Source organism: Danaus plexippus, chromosome 19, assembly GCF_018135715.1.
Source record: "Danaus plexippus chromosome 19, MEX_DaPlex, whole genome shotgun sequence".
NCBI lineage: Eukaryota > Metazoa > Arthropoda > Insecta > Lepidoptera > Nymphalidae > Danaus > Danaus plexippus.
Genome location: NC_083549.1, coordinates 971,829 through 991,761, shown reverse-complemented (window position 1 = coordinate 991,761; position 19,933 = coordinate 971,829). Strand labels below are relative to the sequence as shown.

The 19,933-nt window shown below is 41.1% G+C and overlaps 1 protein-coding gene across 1 annotated transcript in view; it reads left to right on the top strand.

Annotated features, from left to right (window-relative positions):
• The first annotated feature begins 329 nt into the window (after positions 1-329).
• LOC116768108 (RNA-binding protein MEX3B) overlaps positions 330-19,933 on the top strand; it is a 35,140-nt gene continuing 15,536 nt past the window's right edge. The window contains exon 1 of the mRNA XM_032658747.2: positions 330-723. Within this exon, the coding sequence (XP_032514638.1) occupies positions 483-723 (241 nt within the window). The 5' untranslated portion in view covers positions 330-482. The remainder of the gene's footprint in view (positions 724-19,933) is intronic.

Here is a 19,933-nt window from a genome sequence, read left to right as displayed (position 1 = left end):
AAGCTTAATGTTAGATGTAAAGTAATACATTATGTTGTGTACTGTGAAGTACGGGATTCTTTAATAGGACTATGAGTCGCTCGACTGAGTTACAATTAATCGGTTTACTTAATACCGGTCGGTGAAATAATTACCTGTGATGTGCCAAGCGTGAGTCGGCTCGTCTGTGGGAGCAGGGCGGGCGGAAGCTGCGTCGCATCCCGGTGCAGCGCCACCTCCACCCGGCGGCACCCTCGCCCCACCCCGCCGTCGCCCGCAGCACCCCCCGGCCCCCACACCACCGGGGACTGCGCCCCCCCACACGCAAGGCGCGTGCGCCCGCCGGCCGGCGAGTCAGTTCACCGCCGCGCCGCGCTCAGACCACACGTGTGTAGCGTCACATCCTCCGCGGCGCTGCGACACGATCGAACGTTCCACCAGTCATTCTAGTGAGTCGGGAGGGAAACCTCTCGTCGACAATCAAAATCACCTCTGAAGTGGAAATGCCGTCGAGCCTGTTCGGTGAGCTGGGCGGAGGTCTGGTGGAGGACCCGCGCGCCTTTCAGCTGGCGCTCGAGCTGAGCATGTTGAACTTCGGCGAGAGCCTGCCGGCCTCCAACCCGATGTCCAGTCCCCTGGGCTTCGCGCCGCCGCCCGACGACCGCGCCAAGAAATCCCAGAACATGACGGAGTGCGTGCCGGTGCCTTCCTCGGAGCACGTCGCAGAGATCGTCGGCAGACAAGGTAGGCAGGGCTCTGGACGAGGGGCCGCCACCCTTACATAAGGCACACGTGCCGCGCCGGCCGGCTTTTAGGTTATGTTCGATCACGGAGTGTCCATACAGCGACCCCGGCGAGCCCAGCGACCCCCTCGCGGCGGGTATGTTTTTGTTTGTTTACCCGCTAACGGCGATATCGTAATGTGCCGTAACGCGACTCCTCACCTCGCACTCGCTATGTATGTAGATATTTCGTAGCGGCTGAGATTTAATATCGTAGATCGTAGCGTCTGTAGGCATGGAGTGTGATAAGGTGTACACAGCAAATATATAATCTTAGATAAAGTCGATGAGATGCTGTGGGTCGTGATGTTTGATATCGGAGTCTTGTCGGATATACCCGTGAAGTGGTCGGAGGACTATTCACTAATTAAAGACACAAAAAATGATACCCTCGGGGATGTTGTAGTTTTTCTCGAGCGTCTTATAAAAAATACCGACAAAGATGGCTCGACGCCGGCTTATCTGAAACTAATTTTTTGAAATGTTCATCGGATTTTGCGAAAAAACTTAATTGTATAGCAGTCGGGGAGTCGGGCCGGTCGCTTTGTGAGAGGTATTTTCTTCGCTGTAATAGGGTATCTTATAACGATATTATCAAACTACCCTCAAAACAAATTTAGTTTTTATTGAAATCTCTATAATGAACAACTTGCCTATTCAATAATATTCCGATTTATTCGAAAACACGTAAAAGCATAAACCAGAAAGCTAATTCATATTTTTAAAGAAGGCACGAACTCGTAATATATACAACGATGGTTGTACGCTTACAACAAAAACTAATTCTGTTTTTATATTTATCAATAGATTCTGCTAGATAACATTTGTAAATCATCAAGAAACGTATAATGCACATAACATGAACTTGTTAATATGTACACAAATGATCGACCGCTCACATAAATAACAAACGCTCAGCCGTCGTAACAGAAAGCTTGGAAGCCTTTCCCAAGAACAATAATACATTATTATAGTCGACTATACTTATGTCCCTTGCATTTCCAGCCGACTCGTAAAAGCAAAGCAAAAAAGCAGCCCAGTCGCGACACTTGCAACCTTGTCTAACTCGACTACCGAACGTTCGGCTTCACCGAAAATGTTAACAGCGAAGCTCTTTTATTGCGACAAGGTGCCATCTGCGGAGCATTTCGTATTGTAATGTAGGTTATATCGCTATATTTAGGCCGGGCCATTCCAGCTGAAGTTCGTTTTGTATGTTTTAGTTTCTTCCGTTTGTTCGTTGAGGACTAGTTAGATTCATTAACTCGCCGTTGATTCGCGTATGAGGAGTTCATTATTTAATGGGAATGTTAGATCGAGGACGGTATCTTGTTTCTGTGCTGTCTGAGTCCTGACACAACATTAAAAACGTCCAAAGAACGTCTTTAGAATTTAATCTTTGTCCGCTAAGTAAAGGCACAATGGTAGAATGGCAGAAATTCAATACGCTCTTGGAAACACACAAGTGCTTTCGCGTGGAAGTTTTTATTTATCATAAAGGAGGTTCTCTTTACTTACCTGAGATTTTTTTTTCGCAAACATTTAAATCTTCCACTTTAAGGCGACGTGTACGCTTCGTTTAATAATATATTGCTTAATATTTAATCTAATAATATAATACTCGTATGGTACGGTTAATTGTGTTTGTGAATATTATACACATCGTATCCCCGACGACATGTTATTTCTAACGACCTTATAACCACGCACAAAATATGACATGAATGTAAAATAGACACATCCTTCGGCGGACCCTCGAGAACGGTCGCAATGTGAACCTTAACCCCATTGTAATAAAACTAGCAGCAGCGGCCGTGTTTATGTTCAATGACATGTGTTTAAGACAACGCAATATACCAAAAGGAGGTTGTTTAAAATTCTCGCATTTACGCACGGACACATAGTGACGTCACGTCCGGCCGCCAGCACGCGGGACATCGACGTTTGAGAGTGTATCGATGGAGAGCGAACCTCCTGTCGGCACGTTTGTCTCTTTGATTTGTAGTGGCGAGTCGTCCGCGGTCTGCATCGAGACTTAGTTACAAAAACGCGCTTTAAGGATTCGGCGTTCGATACGCGTCTTGTACGGTTCATTAGGTATTTATGGAGCAGTACCTTCCTACCCGTGAGTAATTCATCCCCGTCCGTCACGAGCCGGTTTAGTGACGAGCGCCAGGACCGGTTCTACATCAATGACTGCCAACCCCTCTTAAGGCCTCTGTTTACTTCACTACACGATACTCATGTTTTATGTACAATAACTCTTGATTTTCGACTCCAACCGTCCGTTTCTTTCACACGGGTCCCGTACTAAGGTATTACGATTATAACATATGTAACACACTTATAGTAATAATCGTAATCTTGTTATTAATTAATTATAAACACGTCAATAAATCCTCGATGGTTAACGTCCTGGCGCGGCGGTGAGATCTGGTCGACGACGAACGAAAGAGAAAACAATCTAGTAAATCACACGTGCGAGTAGTGAGTACTAAGACCGCAACACTGGCTGAGCGGTGAGAGGAAATCGAAGAGATTCGCAATATAACCGGCGTGCGTTCCGGTCGACGCCACCTCGCTCAGGGTCAAGGCTTCGGCTCCTGCACACTCCTGAACGCCTAGTACACGCGGTTGACGTGTCCCTCTTGAGAAAGTCGACTTTACATTTCGTGAATCTAAACGCAACGGCTAATCCTCCTTCGAGTTAGTTCTTTTAAAAGTCGTAAATGGCCTATCGGAAGGGCCCTTTGCATCGTCTATTAAGCGACTGCTATTACTTTAACGAGATTACACAAATCTGTATCCGTTGACGATTTTTGAATGAAACTTTGTTGTAAAAAATGTATAAGAGCATGTGTCCCGGCCCGTAGTCTTCCCGAAATTCCACGACCCCGTTTTTTGTGTAACTTGACAGATGCGTTCTGGAACGACACTAACTGCATCTCCCGTCCCTCTCTCGCTTTCGGAAATGACTTCGTCTACGGATATGTATCAAAATCGACGATGATTCTAAAGATATTTTAAGGAACACATCCAATCAGCCCGTCTCTTTCCCTCGCCGGCTTCTAAAGCGGTGGCGCCATAACATAGCTGCAGTAGAAACAAACTACATGTCTCGGTTTGTTTGCATTGTGTTGTGGAATCTTTTTGTAGTGTTAGCTTGTTTCCAGTCTAAAGTTCGGATGCTTTGGTATACGATTAGCTCGACTTCCCGAAGAGCATCCCGACGTCACAGCGAGTCGGCACCCCCACGTCTGCGAAACTTAGGGACCTTAATGAATGACTTCCTAATTGCCGCGGCAGCACGAATAAACCCGTAATCCGGCGCGAAAAATATATTCCTCCGTTTAATTATGGACCTTGAGCCCTTTCGCTCCTAAGCTTCAAATTGAATACCAGACGTCTCGCGACGTGTACTTGTCGAATGAAGCGATTATTTATGGTACAGTTATCGAGTCCTACACGCCGGCGGGTTGTGACAGTGAAATGAGCCTTACGCTGTCATGCTTTAGAGTTACTTTCATTCATTGGAGCTCGGTGTGTGAGACCTTTCGCGGTGCGGTGTCGATGGACGCATTGTAGGGCGACAAGTCGATATGCTTCCCGCACTAATGTTGACAACAATCCATCTCGAGTCAGCCGGCGCCGCGAATTAGACTGACTCCCATTTCGATTTGCTCCTCATCCTGAGCTCGTAATGAGTGCCCGGCGAACTTTCATTACACGCTGTCATCTGCAGAAGCATGCGATGGTAATTTTCACCGCGAGATTAATACGTTTGTCGTGAACTACATTATTCTAGATAGTATTATTTTTTCTGATGTACTTTAATGATGCTAATGGCTCCGACGCAGATGTGCGTTATCGCGAAGAATGTGCCCGATCTAGCTGGCAACAGGACATCACGTGTATTCCATATATTTTAGCTCTGAACGCGACACATTTAAAAAGGAATTCAGAATTAATTAGTCATCGAGATAGTAATTAAAACGTCTTGTAACTCAAAAAGGTCAAATTGTTATAGATCGAAACGTTAGTCTACTTATAGTAGAAGTTTAGCATCTGCCAACCGTCTCGAACGTTTCTTCAACGGTCGCTGGTGGCCACACCTGCCACCAACTGTACCTTTAAAACCATCGATAACAGCATACTCGCTGTAATGGATCAACTGCATGTCATTTCATGAGCACTTTATCAGGGTTAATTATATATTTCGGTGGCATAACTAATAACACCGCTATCTGAGACTTACTGAGATTATACATAGGAATTTTTTATTAAAGACATTATTTGTTTTATAAATTTATTCCATATTTTAGTGACGGTCAATGCCCCGCATTGGTTTTAAAACTACTTTAGGCATATGTGAATGCAAGGAACTAGACTAGCGGGAGTCCTCAATGAGAACACTATATGATAAGTGACTAGATTTCCACAAACATACATCCATATAATTATTATAATCGTTTAACATATTATTTCGTTTAAAAACCCGTCCCCGCAAACACCCGGCCTGTTATTTATAAAATATAAAACTATTGTGAAATTAATTACTTCCTACACACAACTGCAAATTACACCTTCGGTATATTTCTTACTGATATTATATCTATTAATTCGTTTTTAATGGCTTATATTTTCATATATTTATAAATATTAATAAGATCAGCAGTCAAAGATTCGGATGTGATCTGCACGACGTCTCCACCTGGTTCTCTCGTGGTACACCTAATTGATTTGTATAATACGTTAACCGTTAAATAAAATTAAAAAACAATGTAACGTTCTGGAGCGACAGCTGTTTCAACTGTTAGCGTTTCCGGCGAGCGTTCGGTTTGAGTAACCTTCGCCTATAATATCCTTATAACTTAATGTACTCGAAACGAAACGTCACTGCATATATTAAATATTTAATAGTTTCATGTCGTCGTAGTACGTCTGTGTATAAACTAAAAATAATTAATTATAATGAATTTAATGTTGTAATCAGTAACATTTCGTTCGTACTGTTTTTATTTTTGGTTGCTTTATGCTTGTCGTCTTTATTGATCTGATATTAAGAGATTTATTTATTCGCACTCACTTGGTACCTTAGTAGGAGCCGCGGAAGTGAGGTTATCACTTTGTTATCACGAAGGAAACATCGTAGTAATTATTGTTCCTTAGATTTTTGTATAAACGACCCGAATTTTATGTTTATCTAAAATTAAGTATAAATTTATATTATTCTTGGAAAATGTTATTCGATAGAATGAACCGTTACCATAAATGTTGGTCACTTTATTATTTTAAAATTGATTAATGTTTTAGACCGATAGATTATTCTCACATAATTTGATTAACATATTGTCATAATATGTATATTAAATTCACGACTGATAGAAATGAGTTTTTTGTTAAAAACACAACCGTTGGTATTAAATGACCACTGAAAAAAAGCCGGCCTCAAAAGCCCCGCGTGGAATAGTTATTAAGTCGGGTCTTTAAATTCCAGTGAAAGGTTCTACCTGCTCTTCTCAATTGTTACCTGCCTTATCTCTACACTATTGGCAATAAATTAAATGCACGTTTCAAATGAGATATGTGTTATTATTTAAGTCGTGTTCAGCGCGGGGTCGACGTCCTCTAAATGCAAGAGTAACTGAATCTTGTTTACTGTGTAATATTTGTGTTTTTCGTTTAAATACTCCATCACGTAAGTGTCGCGGCCGCAGCCGGGGCGCGGCCCTAGTGTTCACGTGGCGCGTAGTGGGTGGCGATCTCTCGTGTAAGACGATATTTCCCTCGTGAAAATGTTCAATGGCCGGTGTCGTGTTGCCGTCGAGCGGTGCGTGTCGCCAGTCTTTAGATTTTCGTCTCGTATGCTGGTACATTATTTCGCGTCATTAATTATTGTGAAGGGCTTTTGCTCTCATATGCCACCTGCCGGCTTCGGAGGTCGATGTAATTAGGCGAGGATCGTTCGCTCTCTCGAGAGAACTCTCCGGCTCACCTTCGGCTTGTATTATCAAACCAAACATTATCATATTTGGTTTGATAATACATTCGTATGTCGAGGATGTGTTCCGCTAGAGGTGAGCCAGCTGACGGAAGGGCGACATCTGTTGGCTCCGGAAAACAATTTGTTATTGAAACGTCTCTAACTGTAACGTAACGAAACGTACTTAATGACGTCTGCGGTAAAATAACACGTGTTCGTCACACATGAAAAATTATTCATATTTACAAAAATATATATAAACATTATTAAAATAAAGTTAAATGACAGTTGACGATGGTTTGAACACATGCATACTGGGTCGCGGAACTATTAAAGACCGAGCAATACAATAACGTAAGTTTTAATGAGAAAGTTTCTTTAATTATGTCTGTTCAAATCAAATTAATACGTATTTAAGGTTAACGAAATATGTAGAATTGATGTCTACACTACGAGTCCGCATCTGCCGCCACACCTGCCGCTAACTTGAGTTTTTACAAGACCCGATCACATCGCCTGATAACTCATGCTGCCCTGGTACCTTTTTTTTTAAACATAACCAACTCGAGACGTATCTCATAATAAAACAACAGCAGTCTTGTTTTTACGGTAACATTATTTAAAACTGCAGTAATGCGCCTCCTTTAAAGCCTTTTAAGTACAATTGACACCCGGGGCGCCGCGCCGGTCATCATTAAAGTACCAGGACCACGTTCGAGACACGCGACTTCTTGTAATAATAATTAATAAGTTTTTTTGTAAAATTGAAAAATTTTGAGTCCTGATTGAAGGTTTCACTCGAGAGACGAGAGTAACAAGAAATAACGCCCGGAGAGTATATAATAATTATTTGAGATCGATTTTAAAGAAACTTAGTATATTGCTATAATATGATCGTATCGGGAGTTGGCGATGCGGCTGAAAGCGAGAGCAGTCGGGCGGCATTCCGCAGTAATAATCCTTAGAATCGGACCTACGAGACGAGTCTTGGACAATCGACATCCTTATGTGACACACATACATTTAAAGTGTCAAGCGAATACCAGATGTAGGTTACAATTGAAGCACGCCGCCCCACGACGCGGCGATTAGCGAACGTGCGTTCTGAAATTTGATTTTGATAAATGATGTCTTCGATGTATTTAAAGTATTCATGAAACGGCAAAAAATGTGTCATTAAAGAATATGTGTACTGTTTATTAGATGTTATAACAGAGAATATGGTAAATCGCTAACCTCTCCGCTGGCGGTATTGAAAAACAATTTTATTATAATTGGCAAAGCGGTCAACGCTTCTTGGAATATTTTTTTTCATCTTTATTTCCAACATTCAGCCGATCTCGTTTTTGCGCCGGAATCTCTTGAACGCACCTTTGTTCTCCGCCATATTGTTTTTAATGTTTTGCAAAGAAACCTATATGAAACGTGAGTGAAAGTATGCTATACAATTTATTGTTTTTGACCTAATAATTATATAACCCTTTGTTATTGTACCGGATATCTGAATACTGTATAAATTTACGACCTTAGTCTTTAAATATATTATAAACTTAATTATATAAGGCGGCCGTTCAAGATTTTTTATTTTTATATAAATAAGGTGAATAGCGTCGGTATATTCTGTTTTTGTTTATCAGTGTTGACACAGTCACTCACACCCCTTAATTAGGGTTGAAACGTAGTACGATTGTAGCGCATTGTACTAGAACAGCTGACGAGATCTACCGACCGTGAAAGCTCGTTATGCCACATACTATAACACGTATAATTAGAAAAAACATAAACCCATGAATTGTATAAGGGTTATAACTTAGTGGCCGATAAATAATATTTAAAAATGTTGTATTGAAACACGAAGGCTATAAATTTTCGTTAAAGCTATTTTGGGAATTTGATTTAAAATGGCGACATTTTTTATAGAAATTAAATTAGGACCACTGTAGTATGAGCTTCTTAAAATGGCGATGTCTATTTTTCATAGTGTAGTGTGAAGTAATTCGGGGGGCGATTTATAGTGGTTGCTGAATTCTCAACATCGATCCATAGAGCTTTGATGTGGCCGACTTGTCTCCGGACAATTTATTTCACATAAACATCGAACTCGAACAAAGCGTCTCAAAATTCATTAAGATGTTTATCGCTTTAAGACGAAAAACTAATAACGTCATACCTTACCGAATATGGTCGGAAAAAATGTAACATTCTCCGACCGTGAAATCGAAATATTTTATTCCTTGTACAGTCGCCTGTAGGCTGTAACGTGATATATATTGAAACTAAAAAATATATACCAGTAATTGATATATAGTTAAATGTTCCAATCATCTAGCTCATTAGCCTCCGAAGGTCCGCCATACATCAAAGCCAGGCCGACGATTGACATACATTTTGATAGTTCGCAGATTATCTTAATATATGCACACGGATGACTTATTAGTGGACGGCGGGCCCCTTTTTCAACAATGTTACTTGTAAGTCACATTGAGGTGGTCTCTTAACAACTGCACCGATTTAATATTCGTTTTATGACACGTTGACCAATTAAATGGATTTGTGTGAATGTTATTTAATTATAAGCCGACGAGTGTCTGTAATTGTGACTCTCGTTGCTCGGACGCATTACCAACTACCAAATCATCCGTTAGTACTTAAAAGCTGGCGTCATTGGTGTAATTAATCATGTCTCGTATTGTCAGTTTTAGAATAACATGTTAAAATTAACTGTTACACGCATGGTACTGTAATATTAACTAGTTAAATTCCACAGTTTTATTATATTGATATTTAATAATAATGGTGAGGTATTCATTATATTTTCTTAATTGTGAATTATTTCTACCTCAGGTGCATTATTGGACGACATGCCCCCTAAAGCGGTCAGTTTAGAGTACAATGCACTCTGTTACCAAATAACTTAATGTTTTCGTTATACGAGACATCTTTTTGTGTCGTCACAATTAAATCCGTTTCAACCTTATCTCGTTTATGATAAGTAGGTAATTAATTTTAAATTGGATATTTTATTAGTGTATATCTGTTATAATAAATGTCCGAATGCTCCTAATAGACTACATTTATGCTAAAAAAACTGGTATTATGTTGACAAAATTCATTCTACTGTATGCTAAATTGTCCTCGTAATTATTCATATATAGCAACACCAGTCTCTTTGTGCTGAGGCGACGTCCGTTCCGGCATCGGGTGACTCCGGTGACCTAAAGACGACCTATCTCAAACAAAAATAAAGCTTACCAGTCAATCGTGAAATCAACCTTGAACTAGTTAAACTGGGCGGGGATAAATCAGACAGACATGGCAACACCGAGCCGCGAGGGTAAAAAACTAACCGTTTCGCGGTATGGGACTAGACGTGTTATTATCTCATTATAATAATACATCACGCTGGAAGAATACGATCTCTCGTACACACACCAGCATACCTTGTGTGTCTATTTGAATAAATTTTACGTGCATTTTATATCGGAGTAATAAATTTAAATTTATCTTGTTAATCGATAATATCAATTGTAGTTATAAATTATTGTATACATGTTCCGACATGTTTACAATAAAAACGATATCGGGTACACCTTTATATGTTTCTTTATACTAATATTCAAACAGCATGACTTTTAATGAGATTATATGCGTTCCCGATGTATGTGTTTGTTTTAATTCTGTCTGTCATGTACGGCGAGGAACATCTCGTGCGGTCCCAGCGGACCGCACCGCGGAGCGTCATAATCCTGAGAATCTAATAAAAAATATCTTTATCAATCATAATCTTCCGTTACCGCAAATATTATTAAGGCAACTCTTTTATATCTCAACCACAGAATTCGTGTATAAAAAAACGCTCATAAATCAAGCATCTTTATTTAATTTCAACATCAATTTGCCAATTAATAAATAAATATATCGAAGGGGAACCGAGCTCCGGCTAATAGAGTTCGGAGCGATTTATATGTGAATGTATAAATAGTTAGTTATTTGATCAGTATAATGACAGGTTGGGTGATTGCCTCTCCGGTGTATTGTAATTATGAATCATAAAGACCACGGAGATTTGGGATCGAGGAAAAAAACTGCCAAAGGTAATCCGTTCACAGCAATTAACCTATCAAGCGCTATGTGTTGAAGGCCGCTCATAATAAATAGTTGACGTACGTTAAGTCTAAATATGTTTCTTAAATGATGAACAGCAAGTCGAGCTGCGAGCAGTTGCAGTCGCGTGAGCCGATTCCTCTGTTACTACGGATTGAAGCTCACAAACATAAAAGATCGAATTCTCATTCATCCTCAAAATTACAGCAGAACAAAGGCTTTCTTGTGTTTCCAGAACGAACGGTGTTTCTTTATTATTTCGATGCTTTTATTGGAAGTGCAATTTCCTTTCGCGGTTATTACGGACCACTTACAAGTTATTTTATATAACATAATATATATATATTACAAATATTTTTTCTCTGTATTTATACGTAAATAACACTTGAGACATACCAGGCATACAAAAACTACATAGGAGTTCATTGCAGTGGACAAGTGCATAGACAAACCAGATCAAGTCTCCCACACATCCACGGCTTCACTAGTTTGCGGTGACAAATGATAAACCGCTTCATTCGATACCACCTATACTAGTATGCGGTCCTAGTACCGAACATACACCTCGGCCATAACAATTCCTTTGCTTGCGTGTAAAAAAAAGGTCTGGAAAAAGTTTTTTCTATCCAATATATTTATTTTTTCGTTCGGTTGATTTTCTAGCTACATCTCATTTGGCGATGGTATTAATAACAAACGAAGCCAGAGGCCAACTCTAGCTACCAATAAACAAAACCTCCCGCGATCTGCGTATTACGTGCATCCGGCGAGCTTTCGTCCGGCGCTTGCGCGATTGTTCGCCGGATGTCTTGTGGTCGCACGCAATTTTACAACTTGCGCCATTCTCATGCTATCCTGGTACCGGCGACTATATCGATGTGTATATATAATTTGTACATACAATAAATATCATCATATATAATGGACCTTACCAGATAGATATAACAAACAACAAAAGACCTAAAATTCCATGTGAACGCATGCTATGAGTATCTGATAAGCGAGTTTCTCTTTATATTCTCCAACAAGATGATTAATTTCCACTTACTTATGTCCTATAAGATAAGTAACTTTCAATAATTCATTGTGCTTATTCGAGTTGACAATAAAGTGTGCAGTATTATCAAGGTCTGTTATTTATAACGCCAGCACGTGGAGGTCGAGTGCGAGCTTACGAATTTAAAGACGGTTAAGATGACTCGGCTCACAACGGGTACACAGTTACGGCTCTAGGCGATCAAATAAATGAATATAATGGCCGAAGTCGAAGGCCGCGCCGTGTGATTGGTCATCAATCATACCGTGATGTTCTAATATAATTCGGGTGTTAGCCGTCAGATGTGCAATTTATAAAATCCTCTCGTCCCCGACCTACCCCGGTGACGCCTCTGACGCCTCTGGCGCGACCTTCCATCTTATTTATGCACTTATAAATAAACATTATCTCACGCTCCATGTCTGTCTGCTCTGTTAACATTACTTATTGTTTATACTTACGTTAACCGAAACCAACGGACGTCTTAAGAATCACGAATACTCCGACGGTCGGTGATCACTTTACTAATAGCTCAATACATTCGTTAAGGTAACTTGTTATATCAGTTCTGGCTGGATATTATCAAACGGATATCTTAAAGTTAAAAATTACAATGACCATTGCATGTGTTTATTATTAATTAAACATGAATAATTTTTTGGGTGACGATCAAATTAGGACTTACGTATGTTGAGGTAATGAAGAGAGTACACGTGCAGTTTATTGTAATTGGTGAGGACTCGAGGGGCTTCATTCATTTTATTGGCAAGTCGTTGACTTATTGCTTTCCGGGCGGTTCAATATGTCACTAGATAACAATGTTACTTACTGCATACCATTTTATTATTTGTATTCCCTTTATATCCATTAAATAAATTACAAAGTTAAAAATTTAATCGTTAAAAGTTCGTATGATTTGTGCCGAAAATATAAAGGGTTGATATATTATCAAGTAATATTGGACTCGAATTTAAATCAAGAGGAAAAGAATAGGGAACAACAGAACTGGATCCGCGACCCTATCGCCCTTCGTTATTTTTTCCGTTTTTTAGGGCTCCGTAACGGTAAAGTGTCCTGCCAAGACATAGCACAGTTGTCATTTCGACAACTAATAACTCGATCGAGAGTCATAATTTAGAAGGCAGTTCGAATGACCGCTTTTTACCTCTCGCCGTGGCCGACGTCTGGGAATCCGCAACAAAGACGAATCCAGATTCCTCTTTGCATTCCGCGAGTATTCTCGTGCGAGGGATGCCTGCCAATTCAATGTTACAAAATCAAAATTTGCACTCAATCGTTCCGCCACGTAGTTCTTTGCATCTTTAATATCTCCCACCTCGTTTCCCACGTCTTCATCTATAGCCACATATACTGTATAAGGTACGCTTATTGTTCCTTGTTAATTTGTTAAAGGCGTCGCTTGGTCTTCATGTGCTGAGCGTCGTTGAACGCTCGTGACCTACTTCTGGGGTAATAAACCACCCCGTCAAAATTCACGGCGGCCGTTTTGCGGCGGCCTCTCATCTCCCATTTGCTCTCCGGCCACATCGGACCCGTTGCATTCCCAATTTTACGACCATCTCCCCAGACCTGAGTCTGACAGAAAAATCGTAAAGGCTCCATTTTATATCTTATTGTTCACATTTCGCGAAATTTAATTGAAGTCGGCATGGAGCGGCCCCACCGCTTCATTTACGCGTTTTTAATTTTACTGCTCGCGGTACGTTGAATTACGTCCGAGAGGACAATAATGTCCACTGATGAGAATACGTTCATTACTTTTTATCACGAACTAAAAATTTTAACGATTTACTTGTATACGTCATAAGTTGTATAAGAACAACTGTCTGAGAACAACAAGAGCCAAAAAGAAACGCGCGTATAAGGAATAATTCGTAAAACATATATTCCTTTTGGCAGAGATCGTCGCGGACGTCTAAAGGGTTCATATAAATTTTATAAATAGGTGTTAAATGGACAAATATGAATAGAATGTTCTAGCTGGATAGTTTAATTCCGCGCCGTCTTGCCGTGACTCACTTTGTATTCGCCATACGTCGCTGCCTCACTGCCTATCGGAAACGCGAACGCTAAGCCGACTATTTAAACATATCGTGCCCACTTTTATAAGCTTATACGTTTCTTTATACGCTTTTGTGTCGTCTAGTGCTCGTGTTTCAATACGAACCCCTCCAAACTTGGCTGCCGGCTGTCGTTATATAGAATTGTGTTGCCGGGTTCATAGGCTGAATAGTGTGGCTCACGAATGTTTTAATCATTTTATAATTTCTTTACTAACTCAGATGCTGACGCATCGTTCCCGCTCCTTCATTATTCATCACTTTACTAGAGCACTTCTTTATTATTCATGACGTATATTGTACGAGATGTTCTCTGTGTTATTAGAATTTATGTACACCATATTTTTGTACGGACGCCATAATTAAATATGATTATATAATAAACCGATGTCCAAACAATGAGCCGTCTAAATATTTGTCAAATTACACCCGGGATGAATTGATACGTATAGTCGTATTTGTGAAAGTCAAATAATATTTGTCTTAAGTGACATTTCCCTCGCGTCATAGCATTTCGTTTGTTCCAATAAAATTCCAGACAAGTCGATTGTTCGATACATCAATACGTCAATCGAGATGTAGCAACAATTTAGATGTTTGGATTATGCTTGAATCTCTGTGTTTACAGCACGCGACAAAACTTTCATACCATAGCTTCAATAATGACTTGCACAATAAACGGTTCGTGTATAGAGAGATATATGTATTAATTAACTTATATGTATTAATGACGTTTGTACGTGTATCGTACGGACGCTTTATTCTGGGCAGCTGCTATAAATATCTCAATAATTCAGTCTCGGTATTTAAAATATTGTCGTAATGATAATATTATTTTATATTTAATCGGCATAATCATTAAAGAACAAGACAAATCGATAAAAATCGTCGATTTTTTTTTTGACGAAAAAAAAAAAAGTTGTTCTGAGATTGTCGTTTACATTTATTTTATAGCGTCTGTGCAGTAAAAATGTTACTTGAATGGTTTTATTGTTGCAATGTAGTCATTAATGTTTATTTTTATTTGTCCGCAGGTAAATATCCTTCGCTATTGCACACATGGGAGTATGTTAAAAGTTATATGTCATTAATCATACATAAATCGGTACTCATAAACATTTTTTAAAGTATCAAATAAATACAAGGCTTCGGCCCGGACACGCGTCGGTCGCAATTAATATGTTTATCGAGAACATGTGACTGGAGGTCGCCTGCTTTCTTGTTGAAGATTTCGTTTTGTACAAACAATAATTTTAAACAAACGTTGGATAATATTTCAAGAGTCGTTTTCTACACGGCAAGGATCGCTACATGTGGGTACATGAAGCCAGTATCGAGTTCTGTGACCTGACCTATCCCACGCGGCATGAAACACTTTCTTCTAAAGTCAAAATGTAACCGTAACTATGAGCGAGGCATCGTTTCCGGCGCTGGTGTCGTCACCGTCGTCTCGTCGCTCGCCCGGCCCCGGTCGCCGCCCTACTACACAACCTTGGCGCACTCCGATGCGTCGCTCGCGGCTCTGATGCGCTTTCGTTTTTCTCTTTTTATTTTCAATCATTCTATTTATGATCAATGAAGACACCACGCTCCGCTGTCTCGATTTCGCAGAATCTAATTGGTATAATGCATTCGCGTGCGCCGAAATACGCCTGACCGGATGTGAAATTATACCTATCGGATCCCACTTATAAATCGGTAATAAAAGCGAATCTTGGGTAATTTTTCACACGATTCAAGAGCATAGATGCCCCGAGCGCAGCGTTCGGGGTGACTGAACTCGCGGTCTGTAATTTTGGACCGCAAAAGGAATAAAATGTATCGAGATCGGTGATTAAAAACCTTTGTCGGTTCTACTAATATTTATATTTTAGCGATCCGGCCGACATCTAATTGGCCGGTCTCTTATATTCGCGGTGGGTGCGACCGACCGCTGCTAGTGAGGCGGACGCCGCGTCGGTCGACCACCGACGCTTCATTCGTTTTCCTGGTATAGAAATCGTAAACAACCAATTTTTATGTCGCCTCGTATATGTCTAAACGTGACTCCGGCTGTGATCGTTTGTGTCGCCGACTCTAACACAATGTAATATAGAGTTGCCTCCGTCCTATGTCCGCGGATGATCCTGAACCGCTTTCAGTGATTGTTTCACTAAAAATAGATAGTAAATTATAAATTATCGCGAGATGTTAAGCACGGGTAACTAGTTCGAACCGGACCATCGGTACTCTCGATCGTCCAAGGTCTGGGATATTGAACCTGGCCGGATCAACAGCACGGCAAGGTCTGCCGCGAAAGAGACGGCTGCACTATCACTCCTCGTGACGGGGAAGTGTCGCGACTGTAAACCTTCACTCGTATAACATCTTCGTTCACACCTAAGATTCTAAAGCTCGCCTCATTACGCTATGCAAAGCGGCAGTGGTGGACCATACTCCATACACTTCCTCAAAGTCGTGTGATCTCGCAGAGCGAGATGGCCGCTGCGGGAATCGTGGTGACCCCTGGAGCGACAGGGACGGTTGTATGGAGACAAGTGCGCGGAGAGAGGGACGGGAGAAGTGCATTGCGCTGACGCATCGCGACCGTCGGCTCTGAGTCGTCTTTTTGTGGACGCTACCCCCGCGGCTTTCAGTTTCATTGTTTATTACATTTACTGTTTCATTAATATCGCTAAAGTTCTCCGCTCGGGCTCGTTTAATTCGCCATTTATATATTCCCACGCCTTCAATGTCGTTTTAATGATGACGGCCTTCGAGCCAGGGATCCCGGCGCGCTCCCGCCGAGTACACTGACCCACTGCCTCTGACCGCATTCCTGACAGAGAATGATTTTCGCCGTGTCAGCCGTCTACTGCCACTACTGCGAGCGTAGCGCCGAATACAGTTACAATAATCAGACAAATAGTGTGTTGGCGGGAACGATCGACGGTAAACATCTCGCGCGTTCATCGCCATTATTAAAAATAAATAATATCTGTTTTGGAATGTTAGCCGACGCGTCCTGTCGTCTCCTGCCGAGCGCGTGAACTTTTTATCGTTCGGCCTCCCGGAGAACGTCTCGCTCGCTGCTCATGTCCTAATTAATATATTTATAATAAGTTAGTTAGACATGGTTCTATACGGTGACCATCACGATCACACAGCACGTGTTGTGTTATCGCTGCTCGCTTACTAATACGCAGTAGTGTAATTCTCACGCCGGAGTACGTTCACTCCCAATAAACATCGCGGCCGAAGATCGTGGAGCGCGCCGCTCGTTGTTTGTGTTCGTCAAACATTCCTGTGATAAACTGTGAACGAGTCGTTGTGCTTCCCACATCTGCCCCGACCTTGGTTGCTTCGGTCTGTCGTGTAACCTTCTTATCAGTCACTCTCCCCAGGTACTCACCGGCGAATCTCGCCGAGTGTTCCGGTCTCGATAACACTATCGACCTTATCAAACAGATGTAGCCTGTTACGAAAGCCACGCGACTCATTCGGTTACCTAAAACCTACTTACGGGGATTTAATGTTCTCCGCTCATTTTATCGATGATGGCCTCTTTAGAACTATACAAAGAATGGTCTCGTTGTTCCTATAGCTATTTATCGGATACTGACCGTCCACTACAAAGAACATATCGCAATCGGATATTGATATATAGAATGACAACATGCAGATGACTGAATATTGTTTTGTTGACATTTCAGTTATGAGTTATGTGATCGCGAGCTCGCCGGCGGTCTTCCGTGAGCTTTTATTATTCCGGTAATAAATTAAACAGTGCTCGTTAATCGGCCCTTTAATCCGTCTGGGCGTTGACTCTCGGCCGGTCAGCGGGGATACTTAACGACTCATCCGACGAACTGGCGCTATGTAAATAGTAAAATCTAAATAACACATCGACCACCGGACAAAGAGGGAAAGAAAAACTGTGTCCGTTCTTCAGAGGTACGACGGGCGAGTCATCGGTGAGGAATGTGGCATCTCGCAAAGCCTCCTATACATCAATGCGGAGGAGCCTTCTCCCGTCTTATTAGAACAAGTTCATTTGATGCCATTAGGCCGATCGACGATCGACGTGAGATAATTTCGATGGTTGAATTTTTTGCACGTTATTGTTAGCCTCGAATGATACGATGCTTGAATATTTAGCGATATCCGCTGACTTCACCGCTTATAAAAAATTACGAATAATTAGTCAATAAAAATTCCGTCGATTATATAGCGAGTCGTTACACGGGTGTTACGTAATTGGAGTAAACGACCGAAGAGTTGGTGGTCGGTGCGAAGGTCTTGTCACCACGTGGTGCCAGCATGTGGCCTTTATCACCGCCGCTGCCGTTACCTCATTAATTAGTACTAAAATTTACATAAAATCGTGTCTGATTGATCTTTATAAGTTTTAGATAAGATATGACATGGAGTTGAATGAAGACGAGTTGGAATAACGAGGTTCCTCATTATAAAACGACCATTCATTAAAATATATGTTACGTTTTTGAGCAGTTTATTGCGAAATCAGGAAACGACTAAGAAGCCACTCCTAAACTGTAAATGTCCGATGTATCTAATACATCGCCGTGTACGTGTTATATAGCTTCTCTGACCGTAGGATGGTAATTTGGGCGGGTTCGGAGCGGACGATGGACTGCGCCCTTGACCGGAGCGTCGCGGCGGCGCTCGTAAGTAAACAAATTGAATGAATCGCGTACGCTCCGATGTTGTATGTACCATTCATGTGCGCGCCGTTAACGCACGATAATTCAAGTGCTCGTATGTTTTACGAAGTGTCTCACCGACTACAACGGTGACGCGCTAATGATCCACCGCGCGAGTGATACCACCGACCACTCTGTTAGGATAGGTCAATGTTAGCATGCACTCGCTTCAGTTTTGAAACTCTTTTCGGACCGCGCACCGTTAATATAAGAAACACATGTAATAAAATGAAACTAAACAAGGAAATAATTGGTGATGTATGTGTGTAGTGTATTAATTGTCCGTCCTTGGCATGTTTGATAAGCTTGGTCGCCGTGTGTGACTGCGAACGGAAACGAACGGCGTCACGGATCGCGAGGCGCCCCTCAAGACGTGTACACTGTACACTCTAGACTGTAGACTGCACACTGTACACTGAGCAGACAGTTCCATCTCATTTAAAGCCATTTCCATTATTTACAAAGGATTATTCTCATGTTACCCAACACCGAAAGCCTACACTTACTCGAACATTAAATTACTAGACGCTTCAATTATGAAGTCGTACAGAACTCCACTTATTATGAACATATATTATAATCGCATAGTTTAGAGTGTTGAGTGTCAATATACTTAATATGATGTAGTAAGCATAGTAAATAGTCGGAATGTTATAATTTGCGGAAGGTTTGCGGCGGGGAGGCGGAGGTGAACGACCCGTCCGACCGATCGCTTGAAGGTCAAGGCAGGCTCCTAGAGCTGTAACGAAAGAAAAAGTGATGTCCAAACCTGAACAGAACGCGAGGACGACTAAAAACGAAAGCTACGTTTACAATGACACACATACTTTGACTTAATTATAACAGATAAAATTCACATAGATTAGCACACTCTTCGATTCTTAACTTCATACTAACCGGAAGCTGACGTTTATAACGATTTAATATTGCGTAATTTATTTATTTGAGAATATTTATACATCTAATATTTTAATAATAGTATACGTTACCAATATAAACCAGTTCCTCGTATTTTTTATCGTTATTATGTCTACCGCGTGTGTTGTATTATGTATACTGTAAACTCATGTGTATAGTGTGTGGATGATTGTGTTATGTTTGTAAGTGATTTGATTTTTATTGAATCACATGATGACTTGCCGTTCAAGTGCGTGCGAAAGATCTCATAAACGCTAGATATCCTGGACAGGTCACTCCGAGGTCGACGACCCGCGAAATTAATAAAAATACGTGTCAGTGCTATACGAAGTCGTGATATATTTCAT